General features: G+C 44.7%; 2 protein-coding genes across 3 annotated transcripts in view; one reads left to right on the forward strand and one right to left on the reverse strand.

Moving 5' to 3' along the window:
• Positions 1-1,382, reverse strand: part of dhx29 (DEAH (Asp-Glu-Ala-His) box polypeptide 29) — a 17,013-nt gene extending 15,631 nt beyond the window's left edge. The window contains exons 1-2 of one of the 2 annotated variants that reach the window (XM_056589574.1): positions 1,006-1,382; positions 68-141 (exon numbers count right to left, since the gene is read on the reverse strand). In XM_056589574.1, coding sequence (XP_056445549.1) covers positions 68-141; positions 1,006-1,381 — 450 coding nt within the window. In that variant the 5' untranslated portion in view covers position 1,382. The remainder of the gene's footprint in view (positions 1-67; positions 142-1,005) is intronic. The other variant, XM_056589572.1, reaches the window with a different exon arrangement.
• mtrex (Mtr4 exosome RNA helicase) overlaps positions 1,321-15,575 on the forward strand; it is a 24,494-nt gene continuing 10,239 nt past the window's right edge. The window contains exons 1-18 of the mRNA XM_056589575.1: positions 1,321-1,498; positions 1,952-2,068; positions 2,164-2,230; positions 2,322-2,384; positions 2,594-2,706; positions 3,120-3,294; positions 4,510-4,600; positions 4,741-4,865; positions 4,982-5,080; positions 5,371-5,491; positions 6,025-6,156; positions 7,674-7,753; positions 8,134-8,244; positions 10,364-10,465; positions 11,664-11,789; positions 12,332-12,482; positions 13,704-13,876; positions 14,019-14,087. Coding sequence (XP_056445550.1) covers positions 1,380-1,498; positions 1,952-2,068; positions 2,164-2,230; positions 2,322-2,384; positions 2,594-2,706; positions 3,120-3,294; positions 4,510-4,600; positions 4,741-4,865; positions 4,982-5,080; positions 5,371-5,491; positions 6,025-6,156; positions 7,674-7,753; positions 8,134-8,244; positions 10,364-10,465; positions 11,664-11,789; positions 12,332-12,482; positions 13,704-13,876; positions 14,019-14,087 — 2,034 coding nt within the window. The 5' untranslated portion in view covers positions 1,321-1,379. The remainder of the gene's footprint in view (positions 1,499-1,951; positions 2,069-2,163; positions 2,231-2,321; positions 2,385-2,593; positions 2,707-3,119; positions 3,295-4,509; positions 4,601-4,740; positions 4,866-4,981; positions 5,081-5,370; positions 5,492-6,024; positions 6,157-7,673; positions 7,754-8,133; positions 8,245-10,363; positions 10,466-11,663; positions 11,790-12,331; positions 12,483-13,703; positions 13,877-14,018; positions 14,088-15,575) is intronic.

The following is a 15,575-nucleotide window of genomic DNA, read 5'->3' on the forward strand; positions in this document are numbered from 1 at the left end:
TACATACATGCTAGTGAGAGTAAAGCAATGTGACTTTAAAGACTGTGAGGTAACGTCAATACTTTACTTTGAGAATCGATTTGTCAGCGACCCCACCGGTGTCCACCTGAGCAGTGTTGGCCAGGCTGTAGGTCCTCGGAGCTAACGAGAGACCCAAGAAGAATCGTTAAAAGATTATATAATACCATTTAATGGAGTAACATGTTGGCTTGACCCTTGCAAGAAAACTTCAAATCCTGCAATGTCTGTTGCCTTGTTTTGAACCTTAACTACTGCATGGTGCATGGACTCAATACTGTGCTCATTTATAAAATCACCTATATATCTTACATCAATTTTTTTCCCCAACACTCACTCACGCAAGTGTCATGTATTTTGTGTGCCTACGATGCAGGAACAATCTCCCACTGTACATTAAACAGAGCCACAGCAGGGGGGTGTACCAGAGCTGGTGAGAGGGAAGAAAAGCTACCAGAGTTACCAGAGCAAAATGTGAGAGAAACAGAGCCCCAGCAGAGAGGAAACCGAGCCACGGCAGAGTCACCACATCAGGGTGAGAAACAGAGACCCAGCAGATTCACCACAGCAGGGTGACAGGGCCGATCTGGAGCACGGTTCCGGTTTTAAAGTTGTAGTTAACACAGGTGTTTAACTTGTATCATGTCATTTGTATCTGAAATAGGGTCTCTGAAGATTTGGTTTGTATGTCTTTGAATATTGTCGTTTTAACACAGAGTGTTCAACACTTGCAAGTGCTAACCCCCTGGATGTTGTCTGCGTTGTAACCTGCAATAAAATACTATAGTATCCGATAGGTATTCTGAAAACAATAATAACATTCAAACGACATTAAAACCAACACCAATCAGGACCAATCCGTTTAACGTTACCAACTCAAGGCTGTCAGTTCTGGCGTAGCAACATGAGATAACAACAAGGATACCTCATGCTACTTTTACATGACGGGTTCATCAAAAAAGGGAAGAGATGTTCGTCAACAGTCACCTTTGGGTTTGTTGTCCTTTACTGGTTTCACTGGCTTGATCGGTGGAGGTTTCTTGCCAACAGAGGGGTCTTCTGCCACGATGTTGGCCGCTGCAGGAGCCCCTCTAGCCGCGGCTACAGGCGCCGCTGCCGCACACGCTTTCTTCTTCTTTCCACCCATTAGGTCGTATACTGTCTGCTGATGGTCAACCCGAAAACTATTTATGTGCTGCCATTCAGGTGTTGAGTCATTAAAACGTGACAATCTTTCATCTGTCCATCCCAAGAATCCAGTTGTGTTAGATATTCGTGAGAGGAACACTATTTGGACGCACACGGCTCGGGGCTTCCGTAGCGGAAGTGTTACAGTAGACTCGCGTTGCATTGTGGGAATCATGTCAATGCCGCTTGGAAACATGGCGGACGCTTTTGGAGACGCGCTGTTCAGCGTGTTTGATGATGATACCGCTGCGTCTAGCAAAACGACACCCACTGCCCCCACAACAAATGCTGGGTAAACATTCGTTTCTTTGAATTTAATTATGTTTATTTGTATTAAGTTGAACTGGTTGTATTATTTCTAGTTAAACGGGGCTTATTATTGCACGTCGAACCAGACTCCCAGAACCCTAACCGGGGCATCATGCTTTGTAAAACTTGACCAATTAACCACCGCTAGTTATTGAGACAGAAGACGGCCTGGTGGTTAACAGGCTAATTTCCAACAACATTGATAGCGTTAGTGCTTTTTACGAAAAACATTATCCTTTACAACCACTTGGATGAGTGGATGAACCACGTTGTGTCTCCAAATGCAACCAGTCCCACATGGTTCATTCAGTCCCACTGTTTGGAGCAACGTAATTAACATGTTGGTTACCAAGTTGTAATCGTGCTGCCCTTCCATATCCACTACTAGGCTAACATTTATGTTGTGTTGCTTCATATTTGTTTTATCATCCTACAGTTCACATGTAGATGGGGAGGATGCCTTTCACGGACGGGGCAAGAGGGAGGCGGACCAAGACGTCACGGAGGAGATGGTCTACAGTAAAAAGTCTAAACATGATACTGCCGACGACAAGTGAGTTACATTTTGTGGAAAGCCTCCTATTTGGTGTGTGCATTTTTTTGATAAAAATGGATGTACTGATAACGTTTGTTTGTTGTTTACCTCAGTATGGCAGACTTTATGCCCCAGGTGAAGGTGGAGCAAGTTGATACTGTTGAAGGATGCAACCATGAGGTACAGAACCGTAAATAAATGGATATACCTTTTTATAACGAAAAATAGATTTCATAATTCATACTCCATTCAATAAATGTTTTGCTTACAGGTGGCACTCCAGGCCAGTGAAGACTATGCACCCCTCAAACCTCGAGTTGGAAAAGCAGCAAAGGTATGCTATCCTGAATCGAGTTGTCCTACTTGATGACAGGCACTCTCCCGAATGCTCTCATCTGATTGGATGACGGACACACTCCCGAATTCTATCATATGATTGGATGACAGACACCAACCTGAACGTGGTCATCTGATTGGATAAGACTATGTGAAAATATCAGGAGACTTCCGCATTGTTGTGATCTTTTATTCTATCTCTTGCAGGAATACCCTTTTATTTTGGATCCATTCCAGCGCGAGGCCATCTTGTGTATTGACAACAATCAGTCTGTACTGGTTTCTGCTCACACCTCTGCTGGCAAGACTGTCTGTGCCGAGTGAGTGTTTCCTTTTTAATTTATACTCAATCAAAGCAATTATAGTCAAATGTTATCGTTGAGCTGAGGCGAGCCTTTAAACTGATCACCTAATTAGAGTTAAAATTCAACTCGTTCAAGCTCTTGACAAATATTGACAAACCTATCTGCCAAAAAAAAGAAAATACATTGGCTCAATGCGGTTTATGAGAGAGACAGAATAGCGAATGCCTTATCAGGTGGCGCAAAGAAACAAACCTGAAACCTGCCTTCTCTAAACATGAAACCTGCTATCTCTAAGCATGAAATCTGCTGTCTCTAAGCATGAAACCTGCTGTCTCTAAGCATGAAACCTGCTATCTCTAAACATGAAGCCTGCTGTCCCCAAACCTGTTGTCTCCAAACATGTAACCTCCTGTGTCCCCGTCCTGCAGGTATGCAATAGCGTTGGCATTGAGAGAGAAGCAGAGGGTGATCTTCACCAGCCCAATCAAGGCCCTTTCCAACCAGAAGTACAGAGAGATGTATGAAGAGTTCCAGGACGTCGGCCTGATGACTGGCGATGTCACCATCAATCCTACCGCATCTTGCCTCGTCATGACAACAGAGGTAGGACACGAGTTCCCACAACAGGAGTAAAGCTTAAATTATACGGCTTCAAATTGCCGAGATGGTGCCCTATCGCTTGTTCCCGCCAACGTTTTAATTTCCGGATGGGGCTATATTGCCTTTCAGGCTTTCATTGCTCTAATGGTCTATCAGATTTGGGGGTGTAGCCAGACTGTTTCATTCAAAACGGCCAATAACTGGTAACTCTTGCAATGGCATGTATGTACTTATAGAGGTTAATATGAGTCCATATTGAATATTATCCTATCGTTTTAAAATTTTTCTTTTAAGGTGCTGTGGTTTTTGTTGTGAAAAGAGAAACCACAAACAAAAATTACGACAACAATCATGGACGTACGGAACCGGTAAACGGACGTAGGCAAAAAACAAACAAAGATTAACGTTTTTCGTGAGCACGAGAAAGTATCTGGTGCTCGTGGAAAAATATCTCGTGAGCACCAGATACTTTATCGTGAGCACCAGGTACTTTATCATGCGCACAAGATAAAATATCCCGTGCGCACTAGAAAGTATCTCTCAAGGAATTGTAGCCCAAATATTCGCATGGTAGATCTATAGATCTGGTAGGTCAGATGGTTTAAAGCTGAGCTACGAAGCTGTCCATCAGGTGCTGACATGAAACTCGTCAACTCACTCGCTGACTTCACACAAACACACACACACTGCCATTGATATGTGAACGAGATACATTCCCTTGCTAAAAAGATACTTTCTCGTGCTCACAAAATACAATCTTTTGGAGCACGGCAGATACTTTCTCGTACTCGCGAGAAATGTTTACGTTAATTTTTTACTTTTTCCTTTACGGGTTCCGTATGGACAAGATGCTGTGTTTGGTCATAAATAAGCTTGTAGCGGTCTGAAATCAAAAGGGTGTCATACAGAGGCAGGCACAGTCAAATATAATCTGAAATTCTAACAGAGCATGCACTCACTATTAACTGATGGTAGACTAGGCCATTCTTACCAAGCACAATCAAATCCACTCAAAAATGGGTCTTAAATCTCACCTATAGCACATTTTAACTCAAGATTTGGACCAGGTTCAATCCATATCACTAATATGTAAGCCACTACTATCCCTTTAAATCTGAACTTAATTGTTTTAGGGTCAGGGGTTTCCTTTAAGGGATCGATTTTAATGTGTGCTTGGTGTTGTATAACCCCAGTGGTGACATGGTCTCTTCTCCACAGATCTTGAGGAGCATGCTGTACAGAGGCTCTGAGATCATGAGGGAGGTGGCCTGGGTGGTCTTTGATGAGATCCATTACATGAGAGACGCAGGTATGTCAACTACAACAAAATTGAGTCGGCTAGCAGTTGAGTGTAAACTGCGGCAAAGAAAACGATATATGCATTTTTTTTGTGTTACCTATGTAACCATCATGACTTTTTTGATGACCTTCCCTTTTCCATGTTCTCAGAGCGTGGCGTGGTTTGGGAGGAGACCATCATCCTACTTCCCGACAATGTACATTACGTCTTCCTGTCTGCCACCATCCCCAACGCCAAGCAGTTTGCAGAGTGGATCTGCCACCTGCACAAACAGGTCAGCTGGAAGGAGCCTCACGAAGGAGACTTTCTGTCTGCTGAAAATTGCACATTCACCAATCAATAAGTTACGTCATTCATTGAATTGTTGCTGTCCCATATCTTGTTTCGTAGCCCTGCCATGTGGTGTACACAGACTACCGTCCCACTCCCCTGCAGCACTACCTATTCCCAGCAGGGGGCGACGGACTCCATCTGGTGGTCGACGAGAACGTAAGCTCCCTTTGAAACCTGGGTTGCCTTTTAAGCTGGGCCACGCAAATATTTGTAATCAGGGGAAGAACCCATTGAAACCAAGTGTTTAACTACAGTCATTCGTTTCCAATCATATCGATTCACATTTAGTAGTCACCTTTTTATCCAAGTAGACCGCCTGCGTTTGTCCAGCCACTATACTAGTGTGGAAAGGGGCTTATTGTGGTCAATATTTAAAAATATATATTTGTTGATGAAATTATTGCGCAAATCTAAATGGGGTGCGTTTCATGTGGTGTGTCCTCCAGGGGGACTTCAGAGAGGAGAACTTCAACACGGCCATGCAGGTACTGAGGGACGCCGGCGACGCGGGCGGAGGCTCCGGAGGGGCCAAGTGGGACCCCAAGGGACGCAAAGGCGGAACCAAAGGTGGGTTTGGCTAACCTCGCACCTTTTGGTTCGTTGTTCCTCACATGTATCCTGCTTTCGAATGATAACGTCTAACCCTGTACGGCTGGCAACTGGAAGTGGATCGCTGACTGGTAATGGACACCATTAGTCACTGATCCGATTGCCTGGCATGGGAACATTTAATCGAGGATGCATGTTTTATGAGCAGGGAGGGCACGTTTAGGGTTCTCAGCGTGATGACTGAAGTGTTGCCTTTACAATGGGATGCATCTTTCACGAGATCGGTGTGTTCAAATGTTTACCGAAATGCCAAAGGAATTTTGACACTTTTCTTCTTCTATTATCCTGACACACAGTCGCCAGTTGAACTTCCCTAAATTGTTAATATTACTTATTTTATTTTACCTAATTAGATCCTTTTCTGCACCCTGGGTCAGAGAACCACGCAATTTCTATTCCTCTAGTGGTCTGGCACATATTTTGGAATTGACACTAAAGCCGTCTCTGACCTTGACTGAGAAAATGTGTGCTTGTTTTCTCTCGTTCACCAGGTGCCTCCAACGTATTCAAAATAGTGAAGATGATCATGGAGAGGAACTTCCAGCCCGTCATCATCTTCAGCTTCAGCAAGAAGGAGTGTGAGGCCTACGCTCTGCAGGTGTCCAAGCTGGACTTCAACGGCGGTGAGAGCACCTTCACTAGTAACCATACCACACTGAGGGGCGTCTTCAGTGTGCTTTTAGACCCGCCGGGTTCCCAAACCATTGTCATGCTTTTGACAAGGCACCACACACCCCATCCTGTGGGCTGTAAAATAAGGAATCGTTCTCTTTGTATATTGGTCCTCAATATCGTATCCTCTTTGTCTTCAGATAGAGATAACAATTCACCAATCCACAAAGGGAATGCGGCTGTTACAGCAGCCATAATGTGCGGACATTGCAGATACGCTAAAATGTATATCATAAAATCAATGATCAAATGAACCGGAAAAGGCCAGCCACTCAGGAAGGGAAATTTCTGTCGACAACACTAATTGGCTAAGTGTGATGTCTTGGCTGAAGAGTATGAGCAGGATGTTTTCTGAAAGGTTAACACTTTGAGTAATAAGCGAGACGGAAAGAATATTTTCTGGACATGGGTGTTATTAAGGACTTAATTTCTTTCCATTTTTCTCTCTCGGACGCACACCCGGAAATCAATCACAGCAGTGCTCTACTAGTATTATACCAAGTTAAACCAACCCACTGGACAGCTGATCCTTCACTTCACTGCTGTGTACAGAGTTTGTCAGTATTCATATTATTGTGTCGCTATATTTGCAAATAAACAGCTGGGTGGACATCACGGCCGCTTTAACACAGATTAACTTCCGCACGACTAACCGTCGTAGTGTTGTACGGTATCTAACCTTTTAATGCCGTATGTTTATACCACGGCCCGGTTCCATGTGAGTTTCAAGTGCAGGGTGCTGTTGAGTTTACAGACTCTCCTGTAATTTAGCCCCACTTACCTCCTTCTGTTTCCTCCCCTCGTCTCTTCCTCTTTTATCTATGACTTTAACTGGACGACACACACAAACCCCCCCCCCCCCCCCCCCCCCCTGTCCCCTCACTTCCCCTGCCCCCCCCAGCCCTCTGTAACACATCAATTCTGGGCAGTGTCTGCAGGCCTGCTTTGCTTTGCTTGGATTCAAGGGAGTGCCTGGTGTCAGGACACAGACCCTGAGCGTCTGACACACTGGCAGACAGACACGTCCATGATGCATCACTGGGACATACTGGGCCTTTCTGGGCCACATTTACCCTTCGGTTTTTATTTTCGACTTGTGGTAGTTTGACGGCAATCAATGTCATGAAATCTTTCTGATGTGTATTCTGAACTGAATATGAAGCATTTTCTTATCTGCGTTGGGGGAACATCACGTTTATCACTGGATCGGTACTATAAAAGGCTTTTCTATTTAATATTTTTGTGTTTGAAATGCTTTTTTCGCAGCCAATTATGAGGTTTCCATTTCTGGGCTGCTTCTATTGTATCTGTTAGGAAAGACCTTTGTTTTAGCCCTCATCCCATACAGTTAATAGGCTGAATGCAGCCATTAAGGATATGCAGTCAGGTTGCTGGGACTTAACCCCAGTACACATCCTACAATCTACACTAACCTGGCCACTGTGTAACGCTACGTTCTGTGTTTCAGAGGAGGAGAAAAAGCTGGTGGAGGAAGTGTTCAACAACGCCATTGACTGTCTGTCAGACGAGGACAAGAAACTACCGCAGGTCAGACCCCAGACGCATGTCTCTGTTGTTACATTCTCCTTATTTAAGCTGAGTCCACCTCACCACACTGTTTAGCTTAAGCCCCCTGTGGCGCTTCAGTGAGACCCCAGATTCAATCATTTTGTCTTTTACTGAACAAGAGAAACGCGTCATGGAAGTCAGAGTATAGAGGTTCACCATTGAACTATATATACACTTGAAAGTTTAAATTCAAGGCGTGGTTCCAGACACTGTTTAGGCTACCAAGTCACGCTACTTTTGTTTTCACGTACACTATATTGAAACGGTGGCGGCCTCCCGTCAGACCACACCCTGAACGGACCCCCCCCTTTTGACGGTTAAACCAGACACCTTTGTTGCCTTGTGTCTGCATTGTCCAGGTGGAACACGTGCTGCCTCTGCTGAAGCGAGGCATCGGCATTCACCACGGCGGCCTGCTGCCCATCCTGAAGGAGACCATCGAGATCCTGTTTGGGGAAGGCCTGCTTAAGGTGAGCATGAAAGCCCTGATGAGGATGGGATTGGGTCTAAAACAATCGGCACTACTTTGGCCTTCCGGGGCAGGATACCTAGGACTTGGGGTGTTCTAGGTTTGAACCACAATGTCCAGTCGGTTTCTGTTGTTGTTTTTGGTACATCAGAGTTACAGATTCCTTTTTTCATCCTTAAGCAAGAGGTCCGCTCCCCTAGCTGCTGATTCATGACATGTGTCTGCATTCCAACTCCCTTCCTTTGTGTATCAAAGCATCCCGATGAAGCTATTAATAGGAGTCACTCCCATGATGCAACTGCTGGTTGTTATATTGTCTGAAGAAACATGTTTGATTTCTATTCTGCTTTCGGGTTTTGATTCAAAGTAATGCAGTAGTATGTTAGAAAAACTTTGAAAAAGGGGTACATTCATCATTTACCACCCATTAACATTGGTTAATGCAGTAAAAACCATTGACGAACATTAAGCTTGTGTTCTAGGACAATTTGCTAATGGTATTTATGTTTACAAAGACTGATCATGTTAACTAAAGTAATGTTGGTCATGTTAACTAAGGTAATGGTGTTTATGTTTACCCAAGTATTAATGCATGATATGATTAACATGATTGATTAGGGATAGGGTTAATCCCAACTCTAACCCCAACCCCAATGCTAACCCTTACTCCTATCCTAATTAGGGTTGGGTATCGTTTGGGTTTTATCCAATACCGGTGCCTACTCTGTACTTTTCAAATGGTTCCGGTGCTAAAACGGTTCTCAAACCGGTACTTAAAAAAACGAAACGGTTACGGCACACACTTGCATTAAGCAGAAAGTCAGCGGACACTGAGTTGAATGGCAACGGTGTTTGCTAGCCTACTTGATATGCAAGATTTACGGTTGGCATTCAATTACTCGACTTACCCGAAGAGGCTGCTGTGAGTGCTGTGACTGATACATATCTTTTTATAATTACAAATAATTGTAATTACTCACTGAAATCAGGCAGGCACGCATCATGGCGCAACATTACTGCCAAAGTCATATTAAGTAATATAACTCATGTGCGCAAGGCAGCCACAGACAGGAGACGCCAACATTGCTTTCAACCGCTCGGTACCGCGCTGTAATAATTCCCAAGTTTTGAAAAGAAAAAGTATTTGAAGCGAATAACGACTCTGTTTTTGATTTGTTTATTTGGTTTTTTGAACAGCAAGTTTTGGATGCATGCATCGGCTTTGAGTTTGTTTGTTTGTTAGGTCTACTTTAAAATTACATTCGCTCGCAACACGCGCACACGCACACACGCACACGTTCATTCACGTTCACCCACTACAACCTGCCGATCTTCAATCAAAACAACATCAAGTAAGCGATGCCACAGCGCGTTGACAAGTCCGTCCCGAGTCTCGAGGCGCCCATAGGCGGTTTATATGTTTGAAAGCCGTGACACACTCTTTTACCAGTTGGCCTGAAATACCACGCCTCGCAGTCATGGACCTATAAAGAAAGTCGTAGTCGTACCATGCTTGTTTACCGCAACATTGAGAAGGGTCCCGTCTGAAACAGAGTCGCACAGCGCTGCGTTCCGAACGTTGTGTAATCAAATACACCGGTATGGCGGTAGACTATATAATCATATCCTAACGAAAATACACACCGTTATTCAGTGAGAACCGGTATAGCGCCCAGCACTAACGCAAGTTGACGCCGCAACACCATGGGGGCGGGGCAGGGGGCGTTAAAAAACGTCAGGCACCGTTATGAGGAACCGAAATGTGCGTTGTTATTCGATCTCGTTGCAACCGTTTACGTCGGAACCGGTTCCCTACTGGAACCGAGTTTCGGTGCTCAACCCTCATTCTAATTCAATATTATAATGTTTATACAGCATTAACTATTGTTCCTTAATGGTTAATAAATGTACCATAATTGTAAAGCGTTCAGCTTAATGTAAATCTTTTATCATTTGGGAGTACTTTATGTGGTAAGGAATGCAGTACATTGTTCAGTGGCAGTTTATGTTGCTGTGTGCTTCGGATTCAGGCCGCCACCAGAGTACACATGCATAGTAAGGACTAAAGGATGGGATGGGCCGTGTCTAAATCCTGGTGTGTTCTTCTAATGTATCCCCAGGCCCTGTTCGCAACAGAAACCTTTGCAATGGGGATCAACATGCCGGCTCGCACTGTGCTTTTCACCAGCGCACGCAAGTTCGACGGAAAGAATCATCGCTTTGTACGTACGCACCTAAACACACCTACACACACACACACACACACACACACACACACACACACACACACACACACACACACACACACACACACACACACACACACACACACACACACACACACACACACACACACACACACACACACCCCTACACACACACACACCCCTACACACACACACCCCTACACACACACACACACACACCCCTACACACACACACACACACACACACCCCTACACACACACCCCTACACACACACAGTCATTTCCTTTTAGCAATTTATCTCCTATTATTCTTCACACATTGTTTATAAAAGCGCCTCTGAACAGAACTCTGAAAGGAAGTCCACGGCCTGCCACTGTCTGCCACTGTCATGGCTGTTTATGGCTGCAGAGCCGGTGAGCTTACACAGCCACATAAACTGTAAACATAAACGGCCACGTAGTGTTGATAAGGGCCAGGAGCGGAGTGCAAGCTGCCATTGCTTAAAGACACCCTTCATCTTTTTACGCATGCAACTTGTAGCAGCTTTAGCGCACGCACACCGTTGGCCATAAAAGATGAAGGCGCAACAGCTTACGTGTCACCCTGTGGGGAGAGAATGGAAGAGAGGTTCATCAGGAACATCTGTTGCCCTTCACAGTGCCAAGCTCCGCGCAGGCATTCCTCTCACTCACGCACGCTCTCGCTCTCTCACTCTCTTCTCTAGCTTCAATCACTCACGCGCTCTCTCCTGTTCCCACACACACACTTGCTCTCTCTCTCTCTCCTGCTTCCCACACACACACTCTCTCAGGCTCGTTCGCTTCCAACATACAACTCCTTATTCCAAAACATCTGACTTCAGTCAGTATTCAACTTTTAATTAATGGTTGGATGATTTCAACACTGACACAATGACATCATCAGTACTGCATTTAATCAAACCAGTGATTCTACAGAGAATACTGTCAGAACATTACATATATTTTCTAATGTAAGCAACATATTTTGAGAGCCTATGTCACAAGCCTGTTCATGGAAAGTTATTTTATTATTCTTAATCTATAATTAAATTTTTTCTTAACGTTTTTTCCCTTTCTAAACACTTTGGAAAAAACTTGTTTATCTATAAGGTCAAGTTGAATGACAATTGTAAAAAGCAAAGAGTTGACGTTAAAAACGACAATCGTTAACTCTCCATCCTGAATCGTCCAGATCACGTCTGGGGAGTACATCCAGATGTCCGGGAGGGCCGGCAGGAGAGGGATGGACGAGAGGGGGATCGTGATCTTCATGGTGGACGAGAAGATGAGCCCCGCCATTGGCAAACAGTTGCTCAAGGTACAGCGTTCACCCCCCCCCCCGCTACAATGTCACGATGCTGTCACTGACTGCATGTGTCAGGATGTGGTTCGTTGATGACAATGTTGTGGCAATGTCCCCACCCGTGTGCCTACTTTCAGGCTTCTACCATGCTTGTATTTCGTACTTGTCTGACTGTTTCCTTTTTATCAAGACTTGGCCTATATCTTTAAGGTGCATCATAATGTAACTTCAATAATTATCCATTGTCCATGTGTCCTTCAGGGCTTATTCACTGCATCTTGGTTATTTTTTTCCCACCAACAACCTGTTGTTGTTTTTGTTGTTCACAACAGAGTATATATTGCAGGCCATTCAATTATATCTAAATATTAATTTACATTACATTCAGTCATTTACGGGACACAGCGCCTGAAAATAGTCCCAACATACATTTAGTATACTTTCACTCTAAAGTGAGCGCTACAAAATGCATCCACTGCTTTGGATCTCTCATCAACACGATCAGGTAGATTGTGTGCCCCCGTTGCTCATGTCCCTGGTGTTCCCCTGGGCCACAGGGCTCGGCGGACCCCCTGAACAGCGCCTTCCACCTCACCTACAACATGGTGCTGAACCTGCTGCGCGTGGAGGAGATCAACCCGGAGTACATGCTGGAGAAGTCCTTCTACCAGTTCCAGCACTACCGGGCCCTGCCCGGCGTCTTGGAGAGTGAGTCCCTCCTCGCCCACTAACTGCTGGTCCGCAGACGGCCCTGCAGGCCACCCAGTAGGGACCTCTCCAACCCGGTGTTTTCAAACCTGGGGAGTTTAAAGTCGCAAATGTGTGACACTTCGACCGGCTCGTGGCTGAAAATAACCCGGACGATGCAGACGTCAATACTCAAAGGGAGGTGTCATTACGTTCCCTGCACATACAAACAGAAACTAGCCATGAGCAAGCTACTTCTTATCATCTAGTGCGGTGCAAAACGTGGACAGGGTCTTTGATTTTTCGGACCGTTGATTGAGTTAAATTAGGTATGTGGAAACGGATGTGATTAACAAATGGGGGAGGTTGCAAAAAAGTTCAGGAACTATAAATGGGGTCACAGGTCATCAAGAGGTTTGGCAACCTTGCTCCTACCCCTACCAGCTCCTACCCCTACCAGCTCCTACCCCTACCAGCTATTAGCCCTACCTGCTCCTACCCCTACCTGCTCCTACCCCTACCTGCTCCTACCCCTACCTGCTCCTACCCCTAGCTTCTCCTACCCCTACCAGCTCTTACCCCTACCTGCTCCTACCCCTACCTGCTCCTACCCCTACCTGCTCCTACCCCTAGCTGCTCCTACCCCTACCAGCTCTTACCCCTACCAGCGCTTACCCCTACCTGATCTTTTAATGACGTGTATTATTATTCACTGCCGGTCAGAATTGAATTTCAGGTCTGAATTTCTGTGCTCAATCGTTAAGGGTTTGTCCCTGGCACAAGACTATCGATGAGCTCGAATTACTAAGTCACTGCATTGGTTGCATTTGATGGATCAGTAGGTTGTCATTTGATCCAATACATCTAAATAATTCAGTTGGGCAGTGAATCTCCGTTCTCTTACCCTCTGTTTGAGTTCATCCAGCTTTACTCTGCCATGAGGGGTTGAGTAAAGGCCACATTTGTTTGACAGTAGAGAGATTTAGAGAAATTCTAAATATCCATCAAATAATCAATTCAATTAATAAATGATTATATGAATTATTTATTTGACCAACCAACCCCTTTGAGAAGTCATGAACTTTTTTGAGGACTTGACAAATCATCCATTAAGACCAAACATTGTGAACCGTGTCGCAACAAATTCCACCGCCTAACTCCGGAACAGCTGGCCTCTTGAACCCCCTTTTTGAAGTAAGTGTGGGCCTGCAGAATAACCTCCCCCCCCCCCCCCCCATGCAGAGGTGAAGATGCTGGAGGCGCAGTACCACGCCATCGACATCCCCAACGAGGAGAGCGTGGTCACCTACTTCAAGATCAGGCAACAGCTGGCCAAGCTGGCCAAGGAGATCCAGGAGTTCGTCCACAAGCCCAAATACTGCCTGCCCTTCCTGCAGCCGGGCCGCCTCGTCAAGGTAGGCCTGACCGGCTGCTCACCGCCCCCCCACACACCGAGGTGTGCGGGTCGTTTGAAGAAGTGTCTGCGCATTGAATGAGGTTGGGATTGGAAAATGTCTGGGTTTTTATATTGAATGGTTCCACTTTGTCGTTGATCAGGTGAAAAGCACCACGGCGGACTTTGGTTGGGGCGTGGTGGTGAACTTCAACAAGAAGACGAACGTCAAGGTGAGCTGGTTTCTCTTGGGTGCTCCTGTATTGGAACCACTTGTTTGGCTTGGGCAGTGTTGGGAACGTTCACTTTCTACGCGAACTAGTTCAAAGTTCAGTTCACAAATTTTAAAATGAACTAGTTCAGTTAAACGTTCATAATTCAATTTTTTTTACGGTATTTTGAACATTGAGCCCACTTTGTGGTTTGTCTAGGATGAAATAGAGTGGTTGAATCAAGCATCGTAGAGAAATACAGTTTCTATTGTGTTTTATTGCACATTTAGCGCATTTTGTAAATCCCATTGATTTCTGTTGGCAGACTCATTGCTCGTTGGCCAGAAGCGGAAAGGAGGGGTGTTCACATTTGGTTGTAGTCTTTTCGCTCGGTTCTAGCCCTACTGTTGAGTCGGAAAACCGAGTGAAAGGACTACAACCAAACGAAAACAGCCCCCCTTTCCGTTTCCGGCCTACAGGCAATGATTCTAGAAGGTATTCTAGTCCGCTGAGCTATGAGTCGGAGGGCTAACTTATGGATTGTACATATTTATAATTCGAACTTTGTCTCAGCCTTTATACCACAGATCTATAGGGTCTATAGCATATAACCGTGTTGTCTGATTACAGTTTAATTCATTTTTCACAATTTAACAGATCTCGTTTTCAAGAATAATCACCGCGCCATTCGTTTCAATGGGAATCGGGGCGGTCTATACTTTCAACATAAAGTGTACATATTGATAATTTTGAATTTGTCCCAGCCTTTACACCACAGACACTATAGGGTCTTTAGCATATAACCGCATTTTCTGATTACGGTTTAATGTAACGGTAAGCTGACAACACCGTGTTGCAGGGTTTATTTTCCAAAAAATGTGTGCAATTTGCTGTGTATATTTGTTGGTATTTAAGATTTCAACTGTTATTTATTGTATTTAATGTTGTTCGGTATCACAAAACGGAATGTAATATGAAAAAGTAGGTACTATTTTGAGAAGGGTCAATCTGCAGGCTTGGGCGTTTCCGTCATGACCCTAGAACGCCCTTTAGGCGTTCCTGGTAGCGTTTCATCGAGCAATCACGAGGTGTTCGAAAGGCATACTCGGTTTCGCAAGGCATACTGCGAAGCACAGTCGCAAGGCATACTATGCTTTCCTTCGTTAATGGCAATTTTACCTCACTAGATTTAGCAATCATGGAGCCCCCACTTGGCTAAAGTTAGTTCTATGCTACCCGTACTTACTACTAGATCTTATTTTGAAACTTCTATTTGAGAAAATCGGGTTCGGTGTTGACGGTGAAAGTTAGGTCGGTGTATAGCGTTAGAGCTTACGTTGTCCGGTCATTGACCCGGGAAAATAATGAGGAAGACCGAAATTTCTTAATGTCCCTGGTCAGAATGACCAATGGAAATAATTCCTTGCACAATTTTAATTCTGTTTAAATATGCTACAGTGGTCATTTGTTTAGCCAATTCATGATAAACAATGAGGGTTTTTGATTGAC

This window comes from Gadus chalcogrammus, chromosome 4, assembly GCF_026213295.1.
Source record: "Gadus chalcogrammus isolate NIFS_2021 chromosome 4, NIFS_Gcha_1.0, whole genome shotgun sequence".
Taxonomy (NCBI): Eukaryota; Metazoa; Chordata; class Actinopteri; order Gadiformes; family Gadidae; genus Gadus; species Gadus chalcogrammus.